Raw genomic sequence first — 21196 nt, 5'->3', positions numbered from 1 at the left:
CAATGAGCCAGTGAAACTGCGGTGGGTGTGTGAAACTTGAGCCTTCACCAAGCACCCGTGAATCAGTGAAACTCGACTCTTTTTCAAGTACAAATGAGTCAGTAAACCTTGACTCATAGTCAAGTCAGTGAAACTCGAGTCTTCGCTGACCGCCTGCGAGTTAGTGAATTTGACTCTTTGTCAAGTACAAATAAGTACTGTCATGTGCACGTGAGTCGGTGAAACTCACATCTTCATCGAGCACCAATGAGCCGGTGAAACTGAGGTCTTTCTTAAGTACCCGTGGGTCAGTGAAACTCGAGTCTTCGTTGATCACCGGGGAGTCAATGAAACTTGAGTCTTCGTTGCGCACTTGGGAGTCAGTGAAAATTGCGGGCTGAGCAAGTGAATCGTTGATTGGTTACCTGCATTTCTTTTTTATTTTAGCTAGCTAGCATGTCAAACTTTAATGTGAAAGGGCGCAAAAAAGTCCCTTTACTAGCCTTGCTCTGTCAGTGAAATACAGGAGATGGGGAGGAATAAAAATCCTGAGTGAAGCTGAAGCCAAAAAGTAAATGAAAAAGACTGACTGGCGACTTTCTTGGATGGCTCCCTCGTGCTTAACAATGTGTCCCTACGCTCTTTGCAGTGTCCACGGATCTAACTTATTACATGAAAACTAACACACTAGCAGCGTGACTGCATGCTGGACGACCAACTCAAAAACCGGAATTGAATTTGACAAAGTTTTTAAGGAAAGACGAATAAACGATTTACAATATGAAGTATAAAACATTGAATATCATATATCAGTACATACTGCAAGTACAGTATGTACAGTGGTGCCTTGGTTAACATCACTCATCCGTTCCAGAAGGTCAGACTCAAACCAAAACAGACTTTAACCAAAACAACTTTTCCCATAGAAAATAACGTAAATCCAATGAATCTGTTCGACACTTAAAAATGTTAACACAAAACACATTTTAGACAATAATTTTTAGACAATAATTACAGTTTTACGTGCAGAAAATGATGCAAATGACAAATGAATGGACAACTGAACATTCAACATCACTTTTACGTAGTTTAGTTGGAACCCCCCCCCCCACAAAACCATCAATTAACAAAATAATAACTTGTCGAAGACTCGTGTTTCGCTGACTCACGGATACTCAGCAAAGATTCGAGTCTCAATGATTCACAGGAACTTGACAAAGACCTCTGTTTCACTGGCTCATTTGTGCTCGATGAAGACTCAAGTTTCACCGACTCACGAGTACCTAACAGAAAGGTTTACTGACTTATTTGTACTTGACAAAGAGTCAAGTTTCACTGACTCACAGATGGTCGGTGAAGCCTCAAGTTTCACTGACTCATGGGTACTTGACAAAGACCTCTGTTTCACTGGCTCGTTTGTGCTCGACGAACACTCGGGTTTCACCGACTTACGAGTACTTGACAGAAAGGTTTACTGACTTATTTGTACTTGACAAAGAGTCAAGTTTCACTGACTCACAGGTGGTCAGCGAAGACTGGAGTTTCACTGACTCACAGGTGGTCGGTGAAGCCTCGAGTTTCACTGACTCATGGGTACTTGACAAAGACCTCTGTTTCACTGGCTCGTTTGTGCTCGACGAAGACTCGAGTTTCACCGACTCACGAGTACTTGACAGAAAGGTTTACTGAATGATTTGTACTTGAGAAAGAGTCAAGTTTCACTGACTCGCAGGTGGTCAGTGAAGACTCGAGTTTCACTGACTTACAGGAACTTGACTATGAGTCAAGGTTTACTGACTCACTTGTACTAGACAAAGAGTCGTGTTTCACTGATTCATGGGTGGTTGGTGAAGACTGAAGTTTCACACGCCCACAGGTTCTCGACGAAGACTGCAGTTTCACCGGCTCACGGGTACTTGACAAGGAGTCAAGGTTTACCGACTCACTTGTACTTGACAGAGATTCCAGTTTCACTGATTCACGGGTGGTCTGTGAAGACTCGAGTTTAACTGACTCATGGGGACTTGATGAAGTCCTCAGTTTCACTGGCTCATTGGTGCCCAATGAAGATTCAAGTTTCACCAACTCGTGAATACTTGAAGAGTCGAGGTTTACCGACTCACTTGTACTTGACAGTCAAGTTTTACTGACTCACAGGTGGGCAGCGAAGACTCAAGTTTCATCGACAAGACTCAAGACAAGTGCTCGGCAAAGACTTGCGCTTCACTGACTCACAGGAACATGATGACTCGAGGTTCACAGGCTGACTTTTCTGTCACAGAAAGCTTGCTTTTCTGTCCCTCTCCGTCACACCGGCGTGCACTGCTCTGTAAGCAAACCCCCACTCTGCTTTGTATCAACACCTTGTGATGTGGTCCCGATGATTACCATCATGACCTGTAAATAGCATATAGCTATAGCTTCAGAAAGGTCATTTAAAAGTCCTACCATTGGCTATAGCTTCCATCTTAAAGGTTTGGAAAAGTTCAGATGCCAAAGCTCCGTGAGTCGTCGTTAGTCATGACGCTGTGGATAAATAAATAGATGTGCTGGATAGAAGAGGAGGTGCCGGGGCATCCCTGACTGTGCAGCCAAAATAAGAGGCGTGTTGGAGCGATCCAAATGTTAAATGACGATCCTCTGTGGTGATACCACCTCTTATGGGCCTGTGTAGCTTGGCTACAAGCGGGTGGTTAAAAAAAACAAAAACCCAGGATCTTAAAATACACGGTGAGAGGTCCAAGTCTTGGCCCAGCCAAGCGTGAGGTAGGCCAGGAGGGGGGGGGGGGGGGGGGGGGGGGGGGGAGTAGGAAGAAGGGCTGGGGGCAAAGCTTGCTGCGTGCCCGGGCAAGCTTCAGTGAAGCCACACAGGCTGATGACAGCGACTGAACAAGAGAGTAAGGAATGCTCACCTTCTAGAAGCTTCTCCAACGCGCTTTGCCTGCAACAACGCGCGGCTTCTTTCACGCGTTCCTACGGGAAACAAAGCACACGCATGCTTGCGGCTCACCCGCTTTATTTAGCCGTACCGCAAGCCTCACATCACTTCCAAATGAGTGGTGGGGTTAATTTAGGTTACGAGTGGCCGAGGTCTCCGGGGTTATCGTCTGTCATTAGCCCGGGACCCCGCCCACCAAGATGGCCACACAGGAAGTCACTGGATCCTACAAGTAAAGCACAGTGATTAGCAGCAAACAATAGACTCGCTCTGCTTGTGAATGGAACGTCTGTCCTTGCTAGGACCTTTGGTGACCACATTTGGTGACAAAGGAGATCCACGCCATCAGATGCGCATGTACAGTACATACAGTACAGTGGTGGAAAAAGGGTTTGCCGCCTTCCCAATTTCTGTTTTTTTTGCATGTTTGTCACACAAAATATGTTTCAGATCATCAAACAAATGTAAATATTAGTCAATGACAACACAACTCAACACAACGTGCACTTTTTAAATGAAACGTTTAATTAAGGGAAAAACAATCCAAAGCTACATGTCCCTGTGTGGAAAAGGTCATTGCCTAAGGTCAGTGTTCATGACTCCACCATAAGAAAGACACTGGACACAAACGGCCTGCATGGCAGAGTTCCAAGACCAAAACCACTGCTGAACAAAAACAACATCAAGGTTTGTCTCAATTTTGCCAGAAGACATCCTGATGATCCCCAAGACCTTTGGGAAAATACTCAAAAGTTGAACTCTTTGGAAGGTGTGTGTCCCATTACATCTGGCGTAAAAGTAACGCCGCATTTCAGAAAAAGAACATGATAGCAACAGTAAAACATGGTGGTGGTAGTGTGATGGTCTTCAGGACCTGGAAGACTTGCTGTGATAAATGGAAGCATGAATTGTGCTGAAGGAGAATGTTGGTGACCTCAAGCTGAAAGCAACTTGGGTTCTGCAGCAGGACAATGATCCAAAACACACCAGCAAGTCCACCTCTGAATGGATGAAGACTTTGGAGTGGTCTAGTCCAAGTCCTGACCTGAATCCTATTGAGATGCTGTGGCATGACCTTCACCGAGCCAGTCAGAGCTTTTCTTCCTGTCACTCACACACAAGTGAGCTGAAGAGATGGAGCCGCAACGCGGGGACCCGTTTAGAGAAAGAGTGGGGGAGTTATGATGCTAATTTCAACATCATACTGATCAAGGAAGAATTCAGCAGGTAAGAAATATGACAAACACTTTTTATTTCACGAATATCAAATATAGATTCCAAAAACAGGTCTTGGCACAGAATGGCTGTCACATATTCGGGTCAATGTGGTGTGACTCGTATTTACATGATACGTTTCTTGTGTTATCGTGGCATCCACATCTGCATACCCAACAGCTGATATCTGGTGGCCGGATGAGTCGAGTCTTCTGTGAACAATGACAACCAACTTGCAGATGCGAGAACTGAATACACAGTAATCCCTCATTTATGGCGGGTAACTGGTTCCTGACCTGACTGTGATAAGTGGATTTCCACAAAGTAGGATTCCGTATTCATAAATGGAATATTTTCATAGTTAGGGGCCTTCTAAATATGCTTTTTGACTTTATTAAAGCCCTCTAGACATGAAATAACCCCTATAGTCACCTTTACACTCCTATTACCCAATAACAAAGACATAAGTAAGCCTTGTGCTCATGTGCATTGTTCTAAGTGTGTTCTGGTGACAGACAGGAAGTGACGTCGGGATTATTGTGCCTGTTGTGAGATCTTTCAAAGCTGCAGTAAAAGCCTGTTCTTCCGCCCATCAAGTTTGGTGCTTGTGTGTCTCACCCAACATTACAGTAACATTACTGACACCTGGTGACCAGTGTCTAAGACTACATATCACAATGCCTTTGAACGTGTCTTGAATGCCTTAGATTTGTATTTTACTTCATTTGGTCATTTTTATGCTTGAAAATGCCTAATTTATGCAAAAAAATACATACAATTTGCCAAAATATGCAAATGTTTTGACTAATAAGCCTTATTTAACCACAAAACAGCATGATTTATTCATGAATACATTTTTGAAACCTAGCAAAAGTGGAAACACAAAGTGGTGAGGGATGAGCCGTTGCAACTGGGAATCGCTTGTCATGAGTCACTCAAAGGGAGCTGTTCAAAAGACTCGACTCGTTGGCGAACATCACATCACGAGGCCACGCAAGGGAAGTGGATGCAACGATGGCGAGCTGGAGCGGTGTGTGGAGTTCAAAGTGTGACAACATGTCCACTGTGTGTTTGATGTGAGGAACTCTAATCCCATCAAACCTCCCTCTCCACCCCTGCTAGGCTACATCGCTACTCACATTGAACTCATTCAATACCAACGACTACTGATACATTTTTACAAACCGCAACACCCGATCCCAAAGACGTATTTTTTGCACGAGAGGCAGAAAGAGGTGATGATGCAAGTGCACACTAAAAGATGTCACTGTTGGAGAGGTTTTAAGCCGCAAAACGTCCACGAGGTGGCAGAAGTGCATTTGATAAGAGCTTGGCTCTTTTGCATGTAAAAACACACTCGACAGCAAGGAGGAAGTGGGAGAGCGTGGAGGAGTGTAGCGTGCAGAAGGTTACGCATTGTAGGGACATTTTAACACATGCGCGCAGACACACAGTTTAGTTTCCAAATGTGACCATTGTAAATAGTTCATGGTGTTATATTTGTACATAAATTGTTATTTTGATGTAAAACAAGCCTTTTTATGTTGTTTATGTTGTGATATACTTGTTTGGATATTTGACAAAAGCAAAAAATCTTTGTGTCAAAGTGGAAGTTATGCTTGAAATGTATCTTTTAACAAAAAGTTGTTTTAATCCCTATTTTATTTGGGAACTGCTATTTTCCTGAAACTTACCTATGTTCTACTGCTGATTACTAAAGAACAGAAAAAGATAGAAACAAACTTTTTTTCCTGACGAAAGACAAGAGTGTAATGTTTCTTTTGGTAGGTTCCATGTTTATATAACCATACAACACAATATTCTGTGTGCCTTGGAAGATCAGTCAAAATTGGCTAAAATAGCCGCTACTGAAGGGGTTGTCTTTTGAAAAATGGAGGCGATTGAATGAGTTAATATATGTGAAACTTTCTTTTTTTAAGTAATGCAGTCACAACTTTCCATTGTAACTAATGACTTTTATGAAGGAGTAATGCATTACTCATTCAATTACTTTTTTGTAAAGTAACTAGCAACTACAAATAATGACTTTTTGAGAGTAATTTGCCCAACAATGTACACTTCTGTACTTCCAATAATAACTACAATAATGAATAGTGCAAAAGGAAAATGGTACTTTTTTGGGGGAATTTTGCCCATCATTCTGTGCATTTCAAAGATATAAAAACAGCTAAAAAAAGAGGCAGCTAAAGTATTACATGTTACCATGAATGTACTGTACCTGTACATGCTCACAGCATGGACAGAAAACCAGAAAACCTTGGAGTTCTTTGGAGGTGTTTTCATAGCGGGCCTTCTAGGCAGAATACAGTAGGTGTGTCCCATTACATGCATTAATTAGCTGCCTTTTTTATCCGTTTTTTTGTTTGTTTTACCTCCGCTGACAAAGCGCAGTGTATGAAAGTTATGTTTCTGCCGGCGTTTATCTGTTTGTGTTCAATATAACTTGAATGGTTTTGAATGGATTTGGATGAAATTGTCAGAATGCTCAGAAATGGGATATGGAAGAACTGATTACATTTTGGAGGTGAGCCAGATCACCGTCTGGAGCCAGGAATTTTTTAAAGGTTTCTTTACCATTGCGGGGTAGGCCCATTTTCAGCATTTGTGCATACAACTCTACAAAAAAAATGTTCTGAGTACTTTTTCGGGACATTTAGCCTTCCTTGTACATTGCGCTATCATGGTAGGTGTTAGCATTTGAGCATTGCTAGCATGCTAATGTTAGCATACTAGCAATTATTGCTATTTTCATGGATAGACACATTTATAAACACCACTATCATGCTAGGTGTTAGCATTGCTAGCATGCTAATATTAGCATAGTAGAACCTTTTGCCGTTTTCATGGGTAGACACTTTTATGAGCACTTAGCATGAGCAGGTGTTAGCATGCTAACATGAGCATGTTAGCATTTTTAGCCATTTTCATAGGTTGGAACTATTATGCTAGGTGTTGGCATGCTAACAAATGAGCACACTAGCATTCTTAGCGATTTTCATGAATATGAACTTACCGCGATCATGCTGTGTGTTAGCATGATAACATTATACGAACATTTTCAGAGGTAGACACTTATACAAAGACTTTATTATGCTAGGTGTGCAATGGTGCAATCTGGGGGGGGGAACTGTGGCGATTGGCGGAGATCTACTTCTTTGACACAACTGAGCGTTTATCTCCGTAACTGCAACATTTGTGAGCTTATTTAAATGGAAAGACTTCATTTGAGCGTATTTATGATCTGTTTAATGAATGAAAGTTGTTTCCTGGCACGAGGGAGAAAAACACAAACAGAAAAATAAGTGCTGGTGGAAGCGGACCTGATCATGATGATGGATATATGAGTTATCAGGGGTAATGTTCCGTCCATCAAAGGTGTATCGGGTGTGCTTTCACTGTCTGCGTGCACGAGTCACCAGTCCACTTTTTCCATCTAATGCTATTCCTGACCTCTATCACACACACACACACACACACACACACACACACACACACACACGCACGCCCACTTGAAGTCTTTACGTCTCCAGCATCATCTGAGCCTGGGGAAGAGTCTGATGAAGAGGATCATGCTGATGAAGGTGAAGGAGACAAGGATGAGCATGAGCCACAGCAGCCAGTTCACGGACTTCTTGGCGTGCTGCTCCAGGCGCTCCGACTCCGTCTTCAGCTTCTCAAAGTTCAGATCCGCCTGACGCATGGACTGGCTCAGCGTCTGCACGGAGGGAGGGGGTGTGGTGTATAGACATACATATGAACATCTTACATGCGCAAGGCGTCACCTACCAAGCTCTCATTATTCCACCTCATTCATGCCTTCATTCTAACAATGTTGAAAGTTGCATGGGAGTTCATGGCAAATGAACATAAACACACCCAAAATATGCAACGCTAAGGGAGCTTTAAAGGGTGTGCTCTCCCTCTCCAGCTCCAAATGATACTAAGTTACAATACCACGTTAAATCTTCTAAAATATTATTACTACAACATAACATAGACTCACACACATTAGTAACAGGATCTTTTTTACTTCCTGTTCAGCACAGTGCGTCCTGTGGTGGCTATTGTCTCATCAACGTAACATTACTGACACCTAGTGACCAGCGTACAGTACTGCACATCGTCACATCACCTTTGAATGCATCTTATGAATCAGGGGTGTCCAAAGTGCGGCCTCGTGACTCTGATTTTATCAGCCCGCAGCAAAAATGGGAAAGTTAAAACATGAATTTAAGAAAAGAGTTGTGATCTAGCAAAGAAAAAAGCCATAATTAATATTACAAGAATAAAATAGTAGGACATTTGTCATTTTAGCAGCATGACGTTGAAATATTAAAGAAAGGGGTTTATTGTTTGATCTTTTAAAGTCAAAAACAATGAATAAAATTGGAATTTTTGAAAACTTAGTTTGGGGGAAAACATGGCAATGAAGTGAAAATATTAGGAGAAGAAAATATACAAGAAGAAAGTTGAGATATTTGGAAAATAGAAAAACATCAACAGCAGAAATGCATAACAGCAGAAATTTTAAAGTAAAATAGAGAAAACTGTTTTCTAATGAGAAAAAAAGTTGCAATTTTACAATAAATAATAATACAAAATATCATTTTAGTAACAATGTTGAAATAAAGAAAAATACATTACTTTTTCAAAAAGTTATAATTAGGAGAGGAAAATGTAGAAGAGGGAAGCTGAAATGAAGTAGTGAACCCCCAGGAACCCCCGGCAGAAACGCACAAACTATTGCTGTAAAATCACAGCTGTTCAGTTAAAATATTAAGAAACAAGTCATCATCGAGTGAAGAACAATAGTCGCAATTTTACAAGAATAAACTCGTATTATTAGGGGAAAAGTCATTTTTGGTAGCATTTCACTGATATTACAAAGCTGAAAGGCAGTTTTCTTAGCATATCTCAACGTGCTGCTTTACATAACATCAAAGTGGCAAAGTTGCATCCTTTCATTTGTCACCACGTGGTCCTCGCTGGGAACAGTGTGGACACCCTGTTATGAAAGAATGCCTTATATTTGTATTTTACGTCATTTAGCCATTTTCGTAGTTGGAAATGCTTCATTTCGGCATATATTTGCATTCAACAGCTTGATTTATTGATATAAGTTTAGAAAAGCTGTGCTAGAGTGAGGCTGGGGCAGGGAAACCAAAATCGGAGTTCTGTTGCTGCAAATTGTGTTTTTTTCGGTGAGGTTTTGCAATAAATCATGGATGGTGTGTGTGCATGTGGCCATCTATAAAAATGTAATTAAGAGGAGAAATGAGCGCATCATTCAGTAAGAAAAAGGCACCATGGGCTCTTTTTGTCCGCCCAGATGCAATATTGGTGTCTACCGCCCACTAGTGGACAAAAGCCGCTACCGCAGCGGAGTCGGGCGGTTCGATGGTGGCCCACACGCCGCTGTGACCGTGTGGTCATGTGACAACGCAAACAAGCACCTGGTTGTCCTGTTTGATGATGCTCTGTGCCGCCAGAGTGTTGTTCTTCAGGTTCCTGGCCAGGTTGAGCATGTCCTCCGCGATCTTCTCCTGCAGGTTGTGCTGGTGCTGCAGGATGGCGTCCAGCTCGGCCGCCGACTGGCGCTCATCCAGCGGCAGACCTCTGGACAAGACCAAAGCAAAGGACATTTATTGGAATGAAACGACCATGTGTTACTTAGCTGGGGTGCATTTTTACCTTCTGTGGCGCAAATCTGTTTGTGCACGGACGAGGGGACAAGAGGGAAACACGTCCGAGATGAAATCACTTGGGAGCATTTCTACCTGAAGAATGCTTTGATAAAGCAGCACACAAGAAACACTTTCCATTCCACTCTTACCTTTGCTGGCCGAGCCCTGCAAGGACACAAACATTGAACATCAATTCACACAAAGTTAGCCACTTTTATCGCAAAGGCACACTCGCTGGCCACTTCATTAGGTACACCTGCTCACATTACACCCGACACGAGAGATGTGGCGGCAAAAATGATCATTCCTGTAACAATAATCAATATTCAGCCCTCAACTGCTTTGATTTCATTTGTTTGGTTACATTTTACTTCCATTTGTATGATTTTTGTGTGTCTTTCACTTGTGTTTCTTAAGTAGTTCGAAGTTTAGTACTCTCAATAAGTGCAGCTGACCTTATTGATAATATTCATATTTTATTTGGAAAGGCTGATTATTATTTTTTTGTTTTTAATAATAAAAAGTATTATTATTACAGCTACTGTATTAAATAAAAGAGAATGTTGGAGAGAAAAGGAGTCAAGTTTGAGACTGTTAACTAGGGGTGCACCATAACTCTTGGACCGATAATTATCATGCCGATCACTCTAACAACAATAAAAATAGCTCTGATAACCGATAATTACAACAACAAAAAAAACACCCCAGTGAGGCCAGATTACCCATACTGTACAGGTTAGCAAATCAAGCGCTCCTTTTTTCTCCCGCCTGTGACGTTAAGGGCCTGTCGTGACGACCCCGAGCTCACCTGTAAACAAACATTGACTTTAAGAGGGAGGACCTTGTACCAAATGCTCCGTGATGAGGGGGAAAATAAAACACCAAGCACACAAAAAACGTTATCAGCCACCTGAAGTGCCGTCACCGTGGCGTTTAAAAAGTGCAAAAGGGCCCCCGTGGCGGCACACCGTATGATCGGAGCGGGTGCCTGAACACAGTGCACTTTTCTGAGCCACAGCAGGTGGTTCCTCCCCCTCTTTACTGTGGTTCTCCTGATAGTGGTGATGTGCTAGTAATGTCATATTTGTTTACAACAAATCAACAGGTACACTTGGTCCAAACCTAATTTGTTCCAGTCCTTCTTACCTCCAGGTGTGCACAAACTACACTTACATCTACATTTTAAAAAGTAGATCGAAAAAAGTTATTGCTTATTTGTCTTGAGAAGCAGAAAGTTATCGGTTTCGGTTTGAAAAAAAGATATGGTGCATCTCTACTGCCAACATATAAAATGACATAAGACTGATGTATACATACGCCTGGGACGATAACACATTTCGCTGGTCAGTAATTGTGCGACAAATTATCATCGATAATCGACACTATCGACAACATTTTTAGACCATTTTTTCATTATTGTCATAAGAGGTGTAATTCACATTTGAACCACAAGACGGTACTCAAGTACAGTGTACCTGTGTGAGCCACATTAGCGTTGATGTCCTTCAACACGTCTTCTTTCACTCGGTTATACAGTTCTGGAATTGCTGCTTGTGACATGCACGTTCTTCCAGGCAATTCGTACTGCCTGTCAAATATTTAACATTTTCCGAAATGTTGGCTTTTCAACGGTATTGAATGCATCTCTTTTGCAATGTAGCGACCAACACTGTCTGTGAGCACGCGCCATTTTTCTTATATTTACCTTGCCAACCAAACGCATCAGTATGTGTTTTGGCTGTTGGGACGAAGGCTCTGCTGCAGCTCCAGCGGTATTTTTTTTTTTCCCCAGTTGGGAAAACTGAAAAGGATGGTTGTGTTTCAGGTGACTGGCTAACTTTGCTGGCCTGTGGAACCTCCATCCACACACCCCCGACACGCTTCCAGCACCTAACATTGTGGCAAGTGAGTGCGCATCGTCCAAACGGACATTTTCCTGTGTGCTTACCGAGCCGAGCAGCTCGTTCCTCATCTCCCCGGTACATCGGGCCTTGGTCTGCATGTGGACGGTTTTCGTGGCGGGCATCCTCTCGTTGGCTATGGTTGGCGTTCGCCCCGGAGCCAGGAATTGGTTGGCGAGAGACTTTTCTGTCGGTGACGACTGTGAAGAGCCATGAAATGTGCACTTTCAGCAACACAAATACACAAACACAGTAACCCCTCACAGTTTGTCCAAAATATATTCACTATTAATGCTCTTCCAATTATTAGTCAAAAAATATGCACATTTAAGCAAATTTTACTTTTTTTCAACCTAAATGAAGTAAAATACAAATATAAGGCATGCAGAAGATGCATCTCACTTATTGTCTACTATACCGGATAATAGGAGTGTAAAGGTGACAACAGGGGTTTATTTCATGTCTAGAGGGCTCTAATCATACTAAAAAGCGTATTTCGAAGGTCGTCGTAAACAGGTTTTCTATGCTCTAACAAAGGAAATATTCCTTTCAGAAAACACATGCATGGTCAAGTGCTCCCACAAATAAAATTCTGACTATGAAGATATGACGAGCAGCCAAGGCTGATTGGCGACTAGGCGGTGGATCCACCGTGTGTTGGTCCAACGGTGCCACTGACCAGCTTCTCTGCTTCCAAAAGGCCTTTGAGAAAGTCCACCTTTCTTGTGTATTCCGTCAGCACTTCTGGTGTGGGTTTGCTGGAGTGAACACAAACACGTATTGACAAAACGACAGTAAGTACTTAAAAATACAGGCTGTTCTTTGAGGGGAGGGGAAGTTATGAGCATGGACTCTAAATGGATAGGGCTGTCAACTCTGCATCCATTTCCATAGTATGCCCTGCGCAGGTTTAGCCGCCATGATGGTGAGCAGAGTTAGGAAACACTGCATTGTGAACACATTTGTCATGTGTCATAAAAATGTTGGAGATTTATAACACTCGTTGTTGTAAATAAAGCGGACAGTGGACAAGGCTCACAAAGTGTATACTGTGTGGGACTCCCACACAACATGGCTTAAAGCTACTTTGTTCCTGTGGGTGATTCATTGAATTCACGACAAGTCAGTGATGAATATGAGCGAGGCTATGGTCTATGGAATGGATTAACAATGCCATTACTGAAATAAATGTTGCATTGTGTAAATTTTTCCAGTTAATTATCCGTATAAGTATTATTATTTTGCATGTGAACTGTTGAGCGTTGGTAACACTGTAAGGAAGAAAAAAGTCAAATAAAGAAGGAAAAAGTGTCTCTTATCTTTATTATCTACATGTAGGTCATATTTCTGCAGTATAATTGACTTTTATACATTTATATACATACTTATCCATTCCATCCAAGTGTAAGCACTTGATGTAACTTTATTTTACACTCAGATCACAATTAGTGAATGCATTTTTGTACGGCTAGCCCCGCCCATCTGCCTTGCTTACCATCATGGCGGACTTTCTGCTCCATGGCGTACGTACTACGCTCTGTTTCATTCACATGCGGTTGACCACACAGGCCTCTCCATTTAGAGTCCTTGGGTATGAGTGTTTAATGCAAAACTAGCACCGCTGCAACCATTTGCGGGCACCACAGTGCATGTAAATATGTATACATTTAAATTACCTTACGCTTTTCCTCAGAGCCACCAACATCTCCTCCAAGGCACCAACATACTAGAGAAACGACAACTATTACTTTTAACGAAAGGTTTCCACAACCTAGCAACTAACCTATTCGTAAATGTACAGTTGAGTTTTATTTCCATTGAATTTCCAATGCTACTGACAGCTGAAAGAAAACGAAGTCATTCTTGCAACAAGAAATCTATTTACGTACATTTTACATAACGGAGGCGCGCATGAGCTCATTAAAAAAACATTTACTGTGCAATAACACCAAAGATAACAGGATGATAAAATCCCATGACAGCTTCAGTGACGACGTGGCTAACCACCGCAAAGCTAACAACGCTCATGCTAATTTTGGCTGATTGCAACTGAACTAAACACATAAATATATTTTTTTTCATATGTGCCCCTCGTGGTGTTATTTTACCTTCTCCAGCCTCCATTCCGTCTCACTGCGTTTATCCGAAGCTATAGATTCACAGCGAGACAATAACCTGACAAAATTGATCTCCAATCTGGACGCCATGTTCAAACAGGACAGGGCGTCGCGGTGTTATGACGTCAGAGTAAGCCGGTCTCATCAACGTGGGCAGGATTTAATAAACAAAAACAAGCACGTGTGCGATGTCACATTACAATATATTATCAATTAGTGATATAATATCGATAAACTTGAAGAAAGGGCATTTTATAAGACTGTTGTAATGCATAAAGTATTCATACCGCTTTATTTTTTCCATATGTTATTATGTGACAACCTTATTAAAACATTGAATAAATTCATTTTTCTCCTCAAGATTCTACAGTCAACACCCCGTAATGACAACACGAACAATACTATTTAATGTTTGCACATTTGTTAAAAATAAAAATTAAGAAATTACATGTAAAAAAACAAAGAAATTACGTGTACATTCACAGCCTTTGCCAAGCAGTTCATATTTTGAGGAGAAAAATGACTTTTTCCATTGTGGAATACGGCTGTGTCATAGCAAAATGTGGACAAGTGAAGCATTGTGAATACTTTCCACATTCATTGTATCTATTATTGTGAAAAAAAACAATTGACTACATTAATTATAAAGCGTGTTCTGTCATTAACATAGTTTAAAATGAATAACACTTATGCAGATATTTTGAATGTGGCATTGCACGTATTGTACGTCGTATACAAGTGTATATAATGTAGCCTTGCATTGCCTGGCTATAATCACTGTAAACACCCCTTGTCTTGTACACCGCCATGTTTGTTTACCTGAGCGATAGCACTCTGATGGCGTCACTTCTGGAAATGAGGCTGGACTGTGAGAGCTAGCTCGTCATGGGTGGCGCCATGAACTATAAATGTGCTAATTTACTGTTCCCTTTCAAAAATCGAACAATGCACAACATATTTACAAACAATATAGAACATATTTAAACAAAGTTGATGAATCATGTCAGGGATCATTTAAATACCTTCGATTAGATGCATCCATCTGTAAAATTCAAGTCTTACTGAGCTCACAAAAGCCATTTTGTGTTCCAATTAACCAGTGCTAGGTAGCTAGAGGTATTCGCATCAACAAAATGTCTGCACTGATGCATATATTGTGTTCATCCAATAAACCTCATCTCACTTCTGAAATACTACAGTGTCCATCAGTCACATGATACAGTGTTGCCTCGCTTATCGCAGCTGACAGGTTCCCAAATGTTTTAAGGCTATAAAAGCCCTCACCATACCCTTTATTCGCTTTTCACTCTTGTTGAAACACACTCAAAGTTCACATTTTGTTTGAATTTTAATTATCAATCTACTAGGTTGGACACAGCAAATTACGTGACTCACGCGTATTTCACTCCTCTGATCGTCTGGCGCCATTCAGCTGTAGCATTTTTGTATTCTTGTTCAAACATATTGCTCCCCCTCGTCCTACTCCTTGAACCGAAGACTCATTTAGCAGCTTAGCTTCTTCTATTGTTTATTGGTGGTTTGCAAGCAGCTCACAGTTAGCTGGTTTGCAAGCGGCTATTGCCCACAACAGGAAACAGCACAGAGAATGATTGACAATGGTCTACAGCCAATCACGACGCAGAACACAATGGGTGGGCTTACCCTTAGCCAAAAAGGACTGTTGTAGCTCTATATGTGGCCGGCTATTTTCTTCTGTGGGTTCCTAATTGCTCATACAGGCACGGGTAAACACACTGAGACGAGGTTGAAACATGGTGCGTCGCCGCCAATAAAATGAACATGGGTGGTGCTATAGCAGCAGTTTTATCAGAACTCGAGCACATTTGTTCATGTTATGCTAGGCTGAATATTTGCTTTGCTTTTTTTGGCGGGGTTGCAATTTCTTATTTATTAGGGGCATGAAATTGAAGGACGTTCCAAGCATGCTGCTTTGTATTAATACTTTTAATAAGCATTCCACTTGACGTCATTCAGTCCCAAACATACACTCTCTGTTCCACACGACACTTCCTGGTCCAAAAGATGCAATCCTACAGCAGTCAAGAGAGGAACATTAGTATTAAAACAACGTTGGCATCACAACATTCATGGTGGGACCGTTTGCAGACGTTCCTTCTTGGAAAACGTCCGGTCAAAAGACATCGCGGTGTGGTTTTTTTGTTTGCGTGTGTGTGTTTGAAAGGAAAAAGTGGCGTGTGCTGCTCGCATTTCCCGTTGCTACGCGAGGACAATGAATTCCTATTTTGGTGTGGTTTGTTGTCCAGCAGGTCAAAAAAGTACAATCCGCCGCCCCAACATCAACAAATACATCATCCAGGTGAGCATCAAACATCATAACAATAAAAAAAAGTTGTCTATGAATTAAGGCACAAGCTAGTATTTCCGTGAGCATGTCGGCTTCACTTTTTCCATTCGGAGAACTAAGAAATGACAAAGTGCGACTGGAAGCTTAAATTAGCATAAATTGGGGCAAACACATTCTGCTGATCCACCAATAGGAGGCGACGTGACACACAAACGCTCTCTTGACTGAACTGTAACCGCAATATCGTTAAAAAAAAAATGGTAGAAAAGGTGCTTGGCAACATGTTGTCCAGTTCCTTGATGAGTTTGATTGAAATGTCCATCCCGCTCAGACGTCGTCGTCCATGTAAGGAATGTCAGGGTCAGAAAAGCGTCTGTGCTCCTTCGCCGTCTCCTTGCGGCGACATGGAGGACACGGCGCCGCCGTGGAGATGGACGAGGACGAGGAGGAAGCAGAAGGAGAACAGGAGGAGAAATGCGTCAACAGCTCGCACTCGGGCCCGTCGATGTAGAGCGACTGGGTGCTGTCTTTACGCCGGCCGGGGTGCTCCCGCCTCCTCACCAAGTAGTGAAAAGCTCGCTTTTCGGGAGGGGTGGAAGGCCGAGCCGGGCCCGAGTTGTGGACCCCCGGGGGCAGTTTAACCGTGTCCGGGATGACGGGGTTGCGGCGCTGCGGCGGGCGCCTGCAGGAGGAGGCGCTGGAGAGGTCGGAGATGGAAGAGGAGGAGCTGGACATGGAGGAGGAGGAGGAGACAGCAGGGGTGTCTTGGAGACACGCACGTCCGCCAGGGAATGTCGGTCGCTGCGCCAGGCTGGATGGTTTGGGCGTGTACACTGACTTGCATCGCCTCTGCTGAGGGCCAACTCCACCTTGAAGAGGAGGAAAGAGGATGAAAATGTTTTCCAGCGAGCCTGAAAAACAATCATCATGACGAGGAGCAGAGGGAGGAGGTCATGCCGTCACGTTTCAAGCCATCCATGCATGCAGGATTATTTCAACCAAGGCAAACCATGCACAGCACCACCTGACCACACCCAATACAGAAGATAACGCACAATGTCAGGAGACGTTGTGCTTTGCAGAGAACACATGAATACATGAAATCATTTCACGATGGAGAAAGCACAACGACACCAAAGCTGACAGGGGGAAAAAAAACACAACAAAAAAATGATTCATGTAGTCGAAACCGCTGTGCCTGATGTAGCGTACAGTGGTGTGGAAAAGTGTTTGCCCCCTTCTTGATTTCTTCCTCTTTTTTTTTGCACATTTGTCACACTTAAATATTTCAGACCATCAAAGAATATTAGTCAATGACAACACAACTCAAGACAAAATGCAGTTTTTAAATGAAAGTTTTTGTTATTAAGGGAGACAAAAATCCAAAGCTACATGGCCCTGTGTGGAAAAGTGATTGCCCCCCCCCTTTATAACATAACTAACTGACATGAACAGAGATCAACTAGTGTGGAAAAGGTTCTAAAGCCATTTCTAAAGCTTTGGGACTCCAGCCAACCACAGTGAGAGCCATTATCCACAAATGGCCAAAACATGGAACAGTGGTGAACCTTCCCAGGAGTGTCCGGCCAACCAAAAGCGCAGCCACGACTCATCCCAGAGGTCACAAAAGACCCCACAACAACATCCAAAGAATTGCAGGCCTCACTTGCCTCAGTTAAGGTCAGAGTTCATGACTCCACCATAAGAAAGACACTGGACACAAACGACCTGCATGGCAGAGTTCCAAGACCAAAACCACTGCTGAACAAAAACAACATTAAGGCTTGTCTCCATTTTGCCAGAAAACATCTTGATGATCCCCAAGACCTTTGGGAAAATACTCTGTGGTCTGACGAGACAAAAGTTGAACTTTTTGGAAGGTGTGTGTCCCATTACATCTGGTGTAAAAGTAACGCCGCATTTCAGAAAAAGAACATGATATCAACAGTAAAATATGTTGGTGGTAGTGTGATGGTCTTCAGGACCTGGAAGACTTGCTGTGATAAATGGAAGCATGAATTGTGCTGAAGGAGAATGTTGGTGACCTCAAGCTGAAAGCAACTTGGGTTCTGCAGCAGGACAATGATCCAAAACACACCAGCAAGTCCACCTCTGAATGGATGAAGACTTTGGAGTGGTCTAGTCCAAGTCCTGACCTGAATCCTATTGAGATGCTGTGGCATGACCTTCAAAAGGAAAAGCCTCCAATGTGGCTGAATGACAACAATTGTGCAAAATTCCTCCCCAGCGCTGGAAGAGACTCATTGCAAGTTATCACAAACGCTTGATTGCAGTTGTTGCTGCTAAGGGGGGCCAACCACTTATTAGCTTTAGGGGGCCATCACTTTTTCACACAGGGACATGTAGCTTTGGATTGTTTTCTCCCTTAATAATAAAAAGTTTCATTTAAAAAGTGCATTTTGTGTTGAGTTGTGTTGTCATTGACTAATATTTACATTTGCTTGATGATCTGAAACATTGAAGTGTGACAAACATGCAAAAAATAAGAAATCGGGCAAACACTTTTCCACACCACTGGATATGAATGAATATTAGGGCCACAATGAACATAGTAAAAACAACTACAAAAGTCATCAAAAACGTTGCAATATCCCACGACTAAAGTCATAATTTTAGGAGAAAACAGTTGTAATATCATGAGAGTAAAGTCTTCAGATGAATGAAGACATTTACTATTTAAAACTCAGTATTTATTCTCAAAATAAATTATATATTTTAAAACATAAAAACTTTATTTTATAACATTTAGACTTTTTTCTTCTATTACCACTTGATTTTGGTAATTTATCAATTTTCAAGAAAATATTAAAATGAGGTCTTTATCTCATAATATATGTACACTCAACAAAAATATAAATGCAATGCTTTTGTTTTTGCTCCCATTTTTGATGAGAGGAACTCAAAGATGTAAAACTTCTTCCACATCCACAATATCAGCATTTCTCTCAAATATTGTTGACAAATGTGTCTAAATGTGTGATAGTGAGCACTTCTCCTTTGCTGAGATCATCGTCCCACCTCACAGGTGTGCCATATCAACATGCTGATTAGAAACCATGATTAGTGCACAGGTGGGCCTTAGACTGCCCACAATAAAAGGCTTATATTTGTTTAGATTTTTGAGTGTATATAGAAAAGATTTCCCAATGAAAAGTTTCTTTACTCCCTCAAAAAGGTATTAAAAATAATATTTATTTTGTTTGATTTGGAACTATTTCTCAAAATACTGTATTATAACTTGATTCTCATAACTCTGCCTACATTACAGTGTTCCCTCGATACACTGCGGTGCATCTTTCACTGACTTTTTAAAACTTTTAAAATCATTTTTACAGCGTATGAACGTGTATTATGTTCTAGGTCTTTATTTCATAAAATATGTACATTAAAAACGTTTATTCTTCACAAAAATTCTGTCCAAAAAATCTTTGTTCTCAGAATATTATTACAAAAAAAACAACAACACACAAACGTGAAAACAATTGACATTTACAATTTAAAGTTAAGTATTTATTCTCAAAATATTACAACCAAAATATTCTAAAAATGACTATTCTTACAACATTTGGACTTTTTTCTTATATTACGACGTGATTTTGGTCATTTTACCAATTTGCAAAACAAACTAAAATTAGGTCATCTCATAAAAATACAACAAGTTCACAAATCTACAAACATTTAAAACAACTTTAGAATGTTTTTCCCCTCCAATGTGATGTGGTTCCAGTAGAGAGTATCAACAAAAACTAAAATATACAAAAATGTATTTATTTTTTTGTAATTTTCTATTCAATTTTTATATTTTGGATTTGGATTTTTTTAACCATCTGTAAATTTGAACGTGAAGAGATTTGCTTTGGAGGTTTTAAAGGACACAAAGAAAAGTGTAAGATGGAGATCTTGCCTGGGATGAAAAAAAAAAGGGTCTTCCCGACGCTTGAGAGACACGCCCACCATCCTTCGTTGCTTTAGCGACCGCGTGTCATTCCGTCTACGTATTCTTCCGCCTTGTGCACATAAATACTTATTTGTTTTTTTCCACAGTATTTACTCATTCAATACCAAAGATGTATTTACATGCTTTTATAATCCAGAACACCCGATCCCAACAACGTACTGTAGTTATACGTCTTTTACATTTTTTGGCGCAAGAGGCAAAAAGAGGTGATGATGCAGCTCCCCACTAATGCATTTGGCTTCAGAGCAATCGGAAGCCATAAAAACGGAGCAGAGGTGCATTTGGTAAGAGCTCGGCAGAGATCATGTGGGCGGAAAAAGCACACACGACAGGAAGGAGGAAGCGAGAGAGCGTGGAGGAGTGTAAGCGAGCAGAATGTTACGCATTGTAGGGACATTTTAACGCATGCACATGCGTGTGCACACGCGTGCGCACACATAGATCAGTTCCAAATGTGAAAACTGTATGTTTCACAGTTCACGGTGTTATATTTTCAAATAAATTGTTATTTGGATGTCAAACAGCACCTTTTTTTGTGTTGTTTACGTTGGTATAGCTGTTTAGATACTTGAGCTGTCACAAAAGCAAAAAAATATTTGTGTCAAAGTGAAAGTTATGCTTGAAATGTACACTACTGGTCAAACGTTTTAGAACACCCCAATTTCTCTGGAGGAAAGGGTTAGGGTCATGCAAACATCCAGTGATGACAAACAGGGAATAGTTGGTCAGCCTTGTTCACTGTAGTTTTCTCAAAAGCACCGCGTTCAGCACTACGAGCCAAGTTTTCCAACTGACTTTATATCACCAGCCAAATTACAAGCAAGCAGACGGAAAAAAAAGAAAAAAAACTTTCTTCATCACGGTTACGGATAATGACGAGCTGTACTCATTTCATGCTCGTACTCTGCAAAAATGCATTGTCTGTAACGGATACTCAACTAAAACGAGTATATTCACTATACTAGTGTACAGTATATGCATACTAGTGTATATGCACACTAGTGTACAGTATATGCATACTAGTGTACAGTATATG

The 21196-nt window shown here is 41.4% G+C and overlaps 2 protein-coding genes across 8 annotated transcripts in view; both read right to left on the bottom strand.

Moving 5' to 3' along the window:
- Positions 1 to 7422: 7422 nt before the first annotated feature.
- use1 (unconventional SNARE in the ER 1 homolog (S. cerevisiae)) lies at positions 7423 to 13988 on the bottom strand. 2 transcript variants are annotated; one of them, XM_054790960.1, is made up of 8 exons: positions 13847 to 13987; positions 13415 to 13464; positions 12418 to 12496; positions 11786 to 11938; positions 9987 to 10002; positions 9845 to 9860; positions 9607 to 9769; positions 7423 to 7868 (listed from the first exon to the last, which is right to left on the bottom strand). In XM_054790960.1, the coding sequence occupies exons 1-8, from the start codon at positions 13943 to 13945 to the stop codon at positions 7686 to 7688; spliced, it is 759 nt and encodes a 252-aa protein (XP_054646935.1). In that variant the 5' UTR covers positions 13946 to 13987; the 3' UTR covers positions 7423 to 7685. The 2 variants fall into 2 exon arrangements, with proteins under 2 accessions (XP_054646935.1, XP_054646934.1); XM_054790959.1 differs by having other exon boundaries at positions 9845 to 10002; positions 13847 to 13988.
- A 233-nt stretch (positions 13989 to 14221) lies between these two features.
- LOC129189264 (unconventional myosin-IXb) overlaps positions 14222 to 21196 on the bottom strand; it is a 123786-nt gene continuing 116811 nt past the window's right edge. For 4 of the 6 annotated variants that reach the window (XM_054790777.1, XM_054790776.1, XM_054790778.1 and 1 more), the window contains one exon: positions 14222 to 17050. In XM_054790777.1, the coding sequence (XP_054646752.1) occupies positions 16509 to 17050 (542 nt within the window). In that variant the 3' untranslated portion in view covers positions 14222 to 16508. Of the gene's footprint in view, positions 17051 to 20714; positions 20734 to 21196 lie in introns of those variants that run through there. The other 2 variants (XM_054790781.1, XM_054790782.1) reach the window with 2 other exon arrangements.

The sequence above is a fragment of the Dunckerocampus dactyliophorus genome, chromosome 10, assembly GCF_027744805.1.
Source record: "Dunckerocampus dactyliophorus isolate RoL2022-P2 chromosome 10, RoL_Ddac_1.1, whole genome shotgun sequence".
Classification (NCBI taxonomy): Eukaryota; Metazoa; Chordata; class Actinopteri; order Syngnathiformes; family Syngnathidae; genus Dunckerocampus; species Dunckerocampus dactyliophorus.
The sequence above is the reverse complement of the archived record's forward strand: the minus strand, read 5'-3'. Positions and strand labels throughout refer to the sequence as shown.

Coding starts and splice junctions, on each gene's coding strand:
- use1 (XM_054790959.1), bottom strand. CDS start 13,945: ATGGCGTCCAGATTGGAGATCAATTTTGTCAGGTTATTGTCTCGCTGT. Junction 12,497..13,414: donor GCTCTGAGGAAAAGCGTAAG/GTAATTTAAATG, acceptor TGTTCACTCCAG/CAAACCCACACCAGAAGTGC. Junction 9,770..9,844: donor ACAGATTTGCGCCACAGAAG/GTAAAAATGCAC, acceptor GGTCTTGTCCAG/AGGTCTGCCGCTGGATGAGC.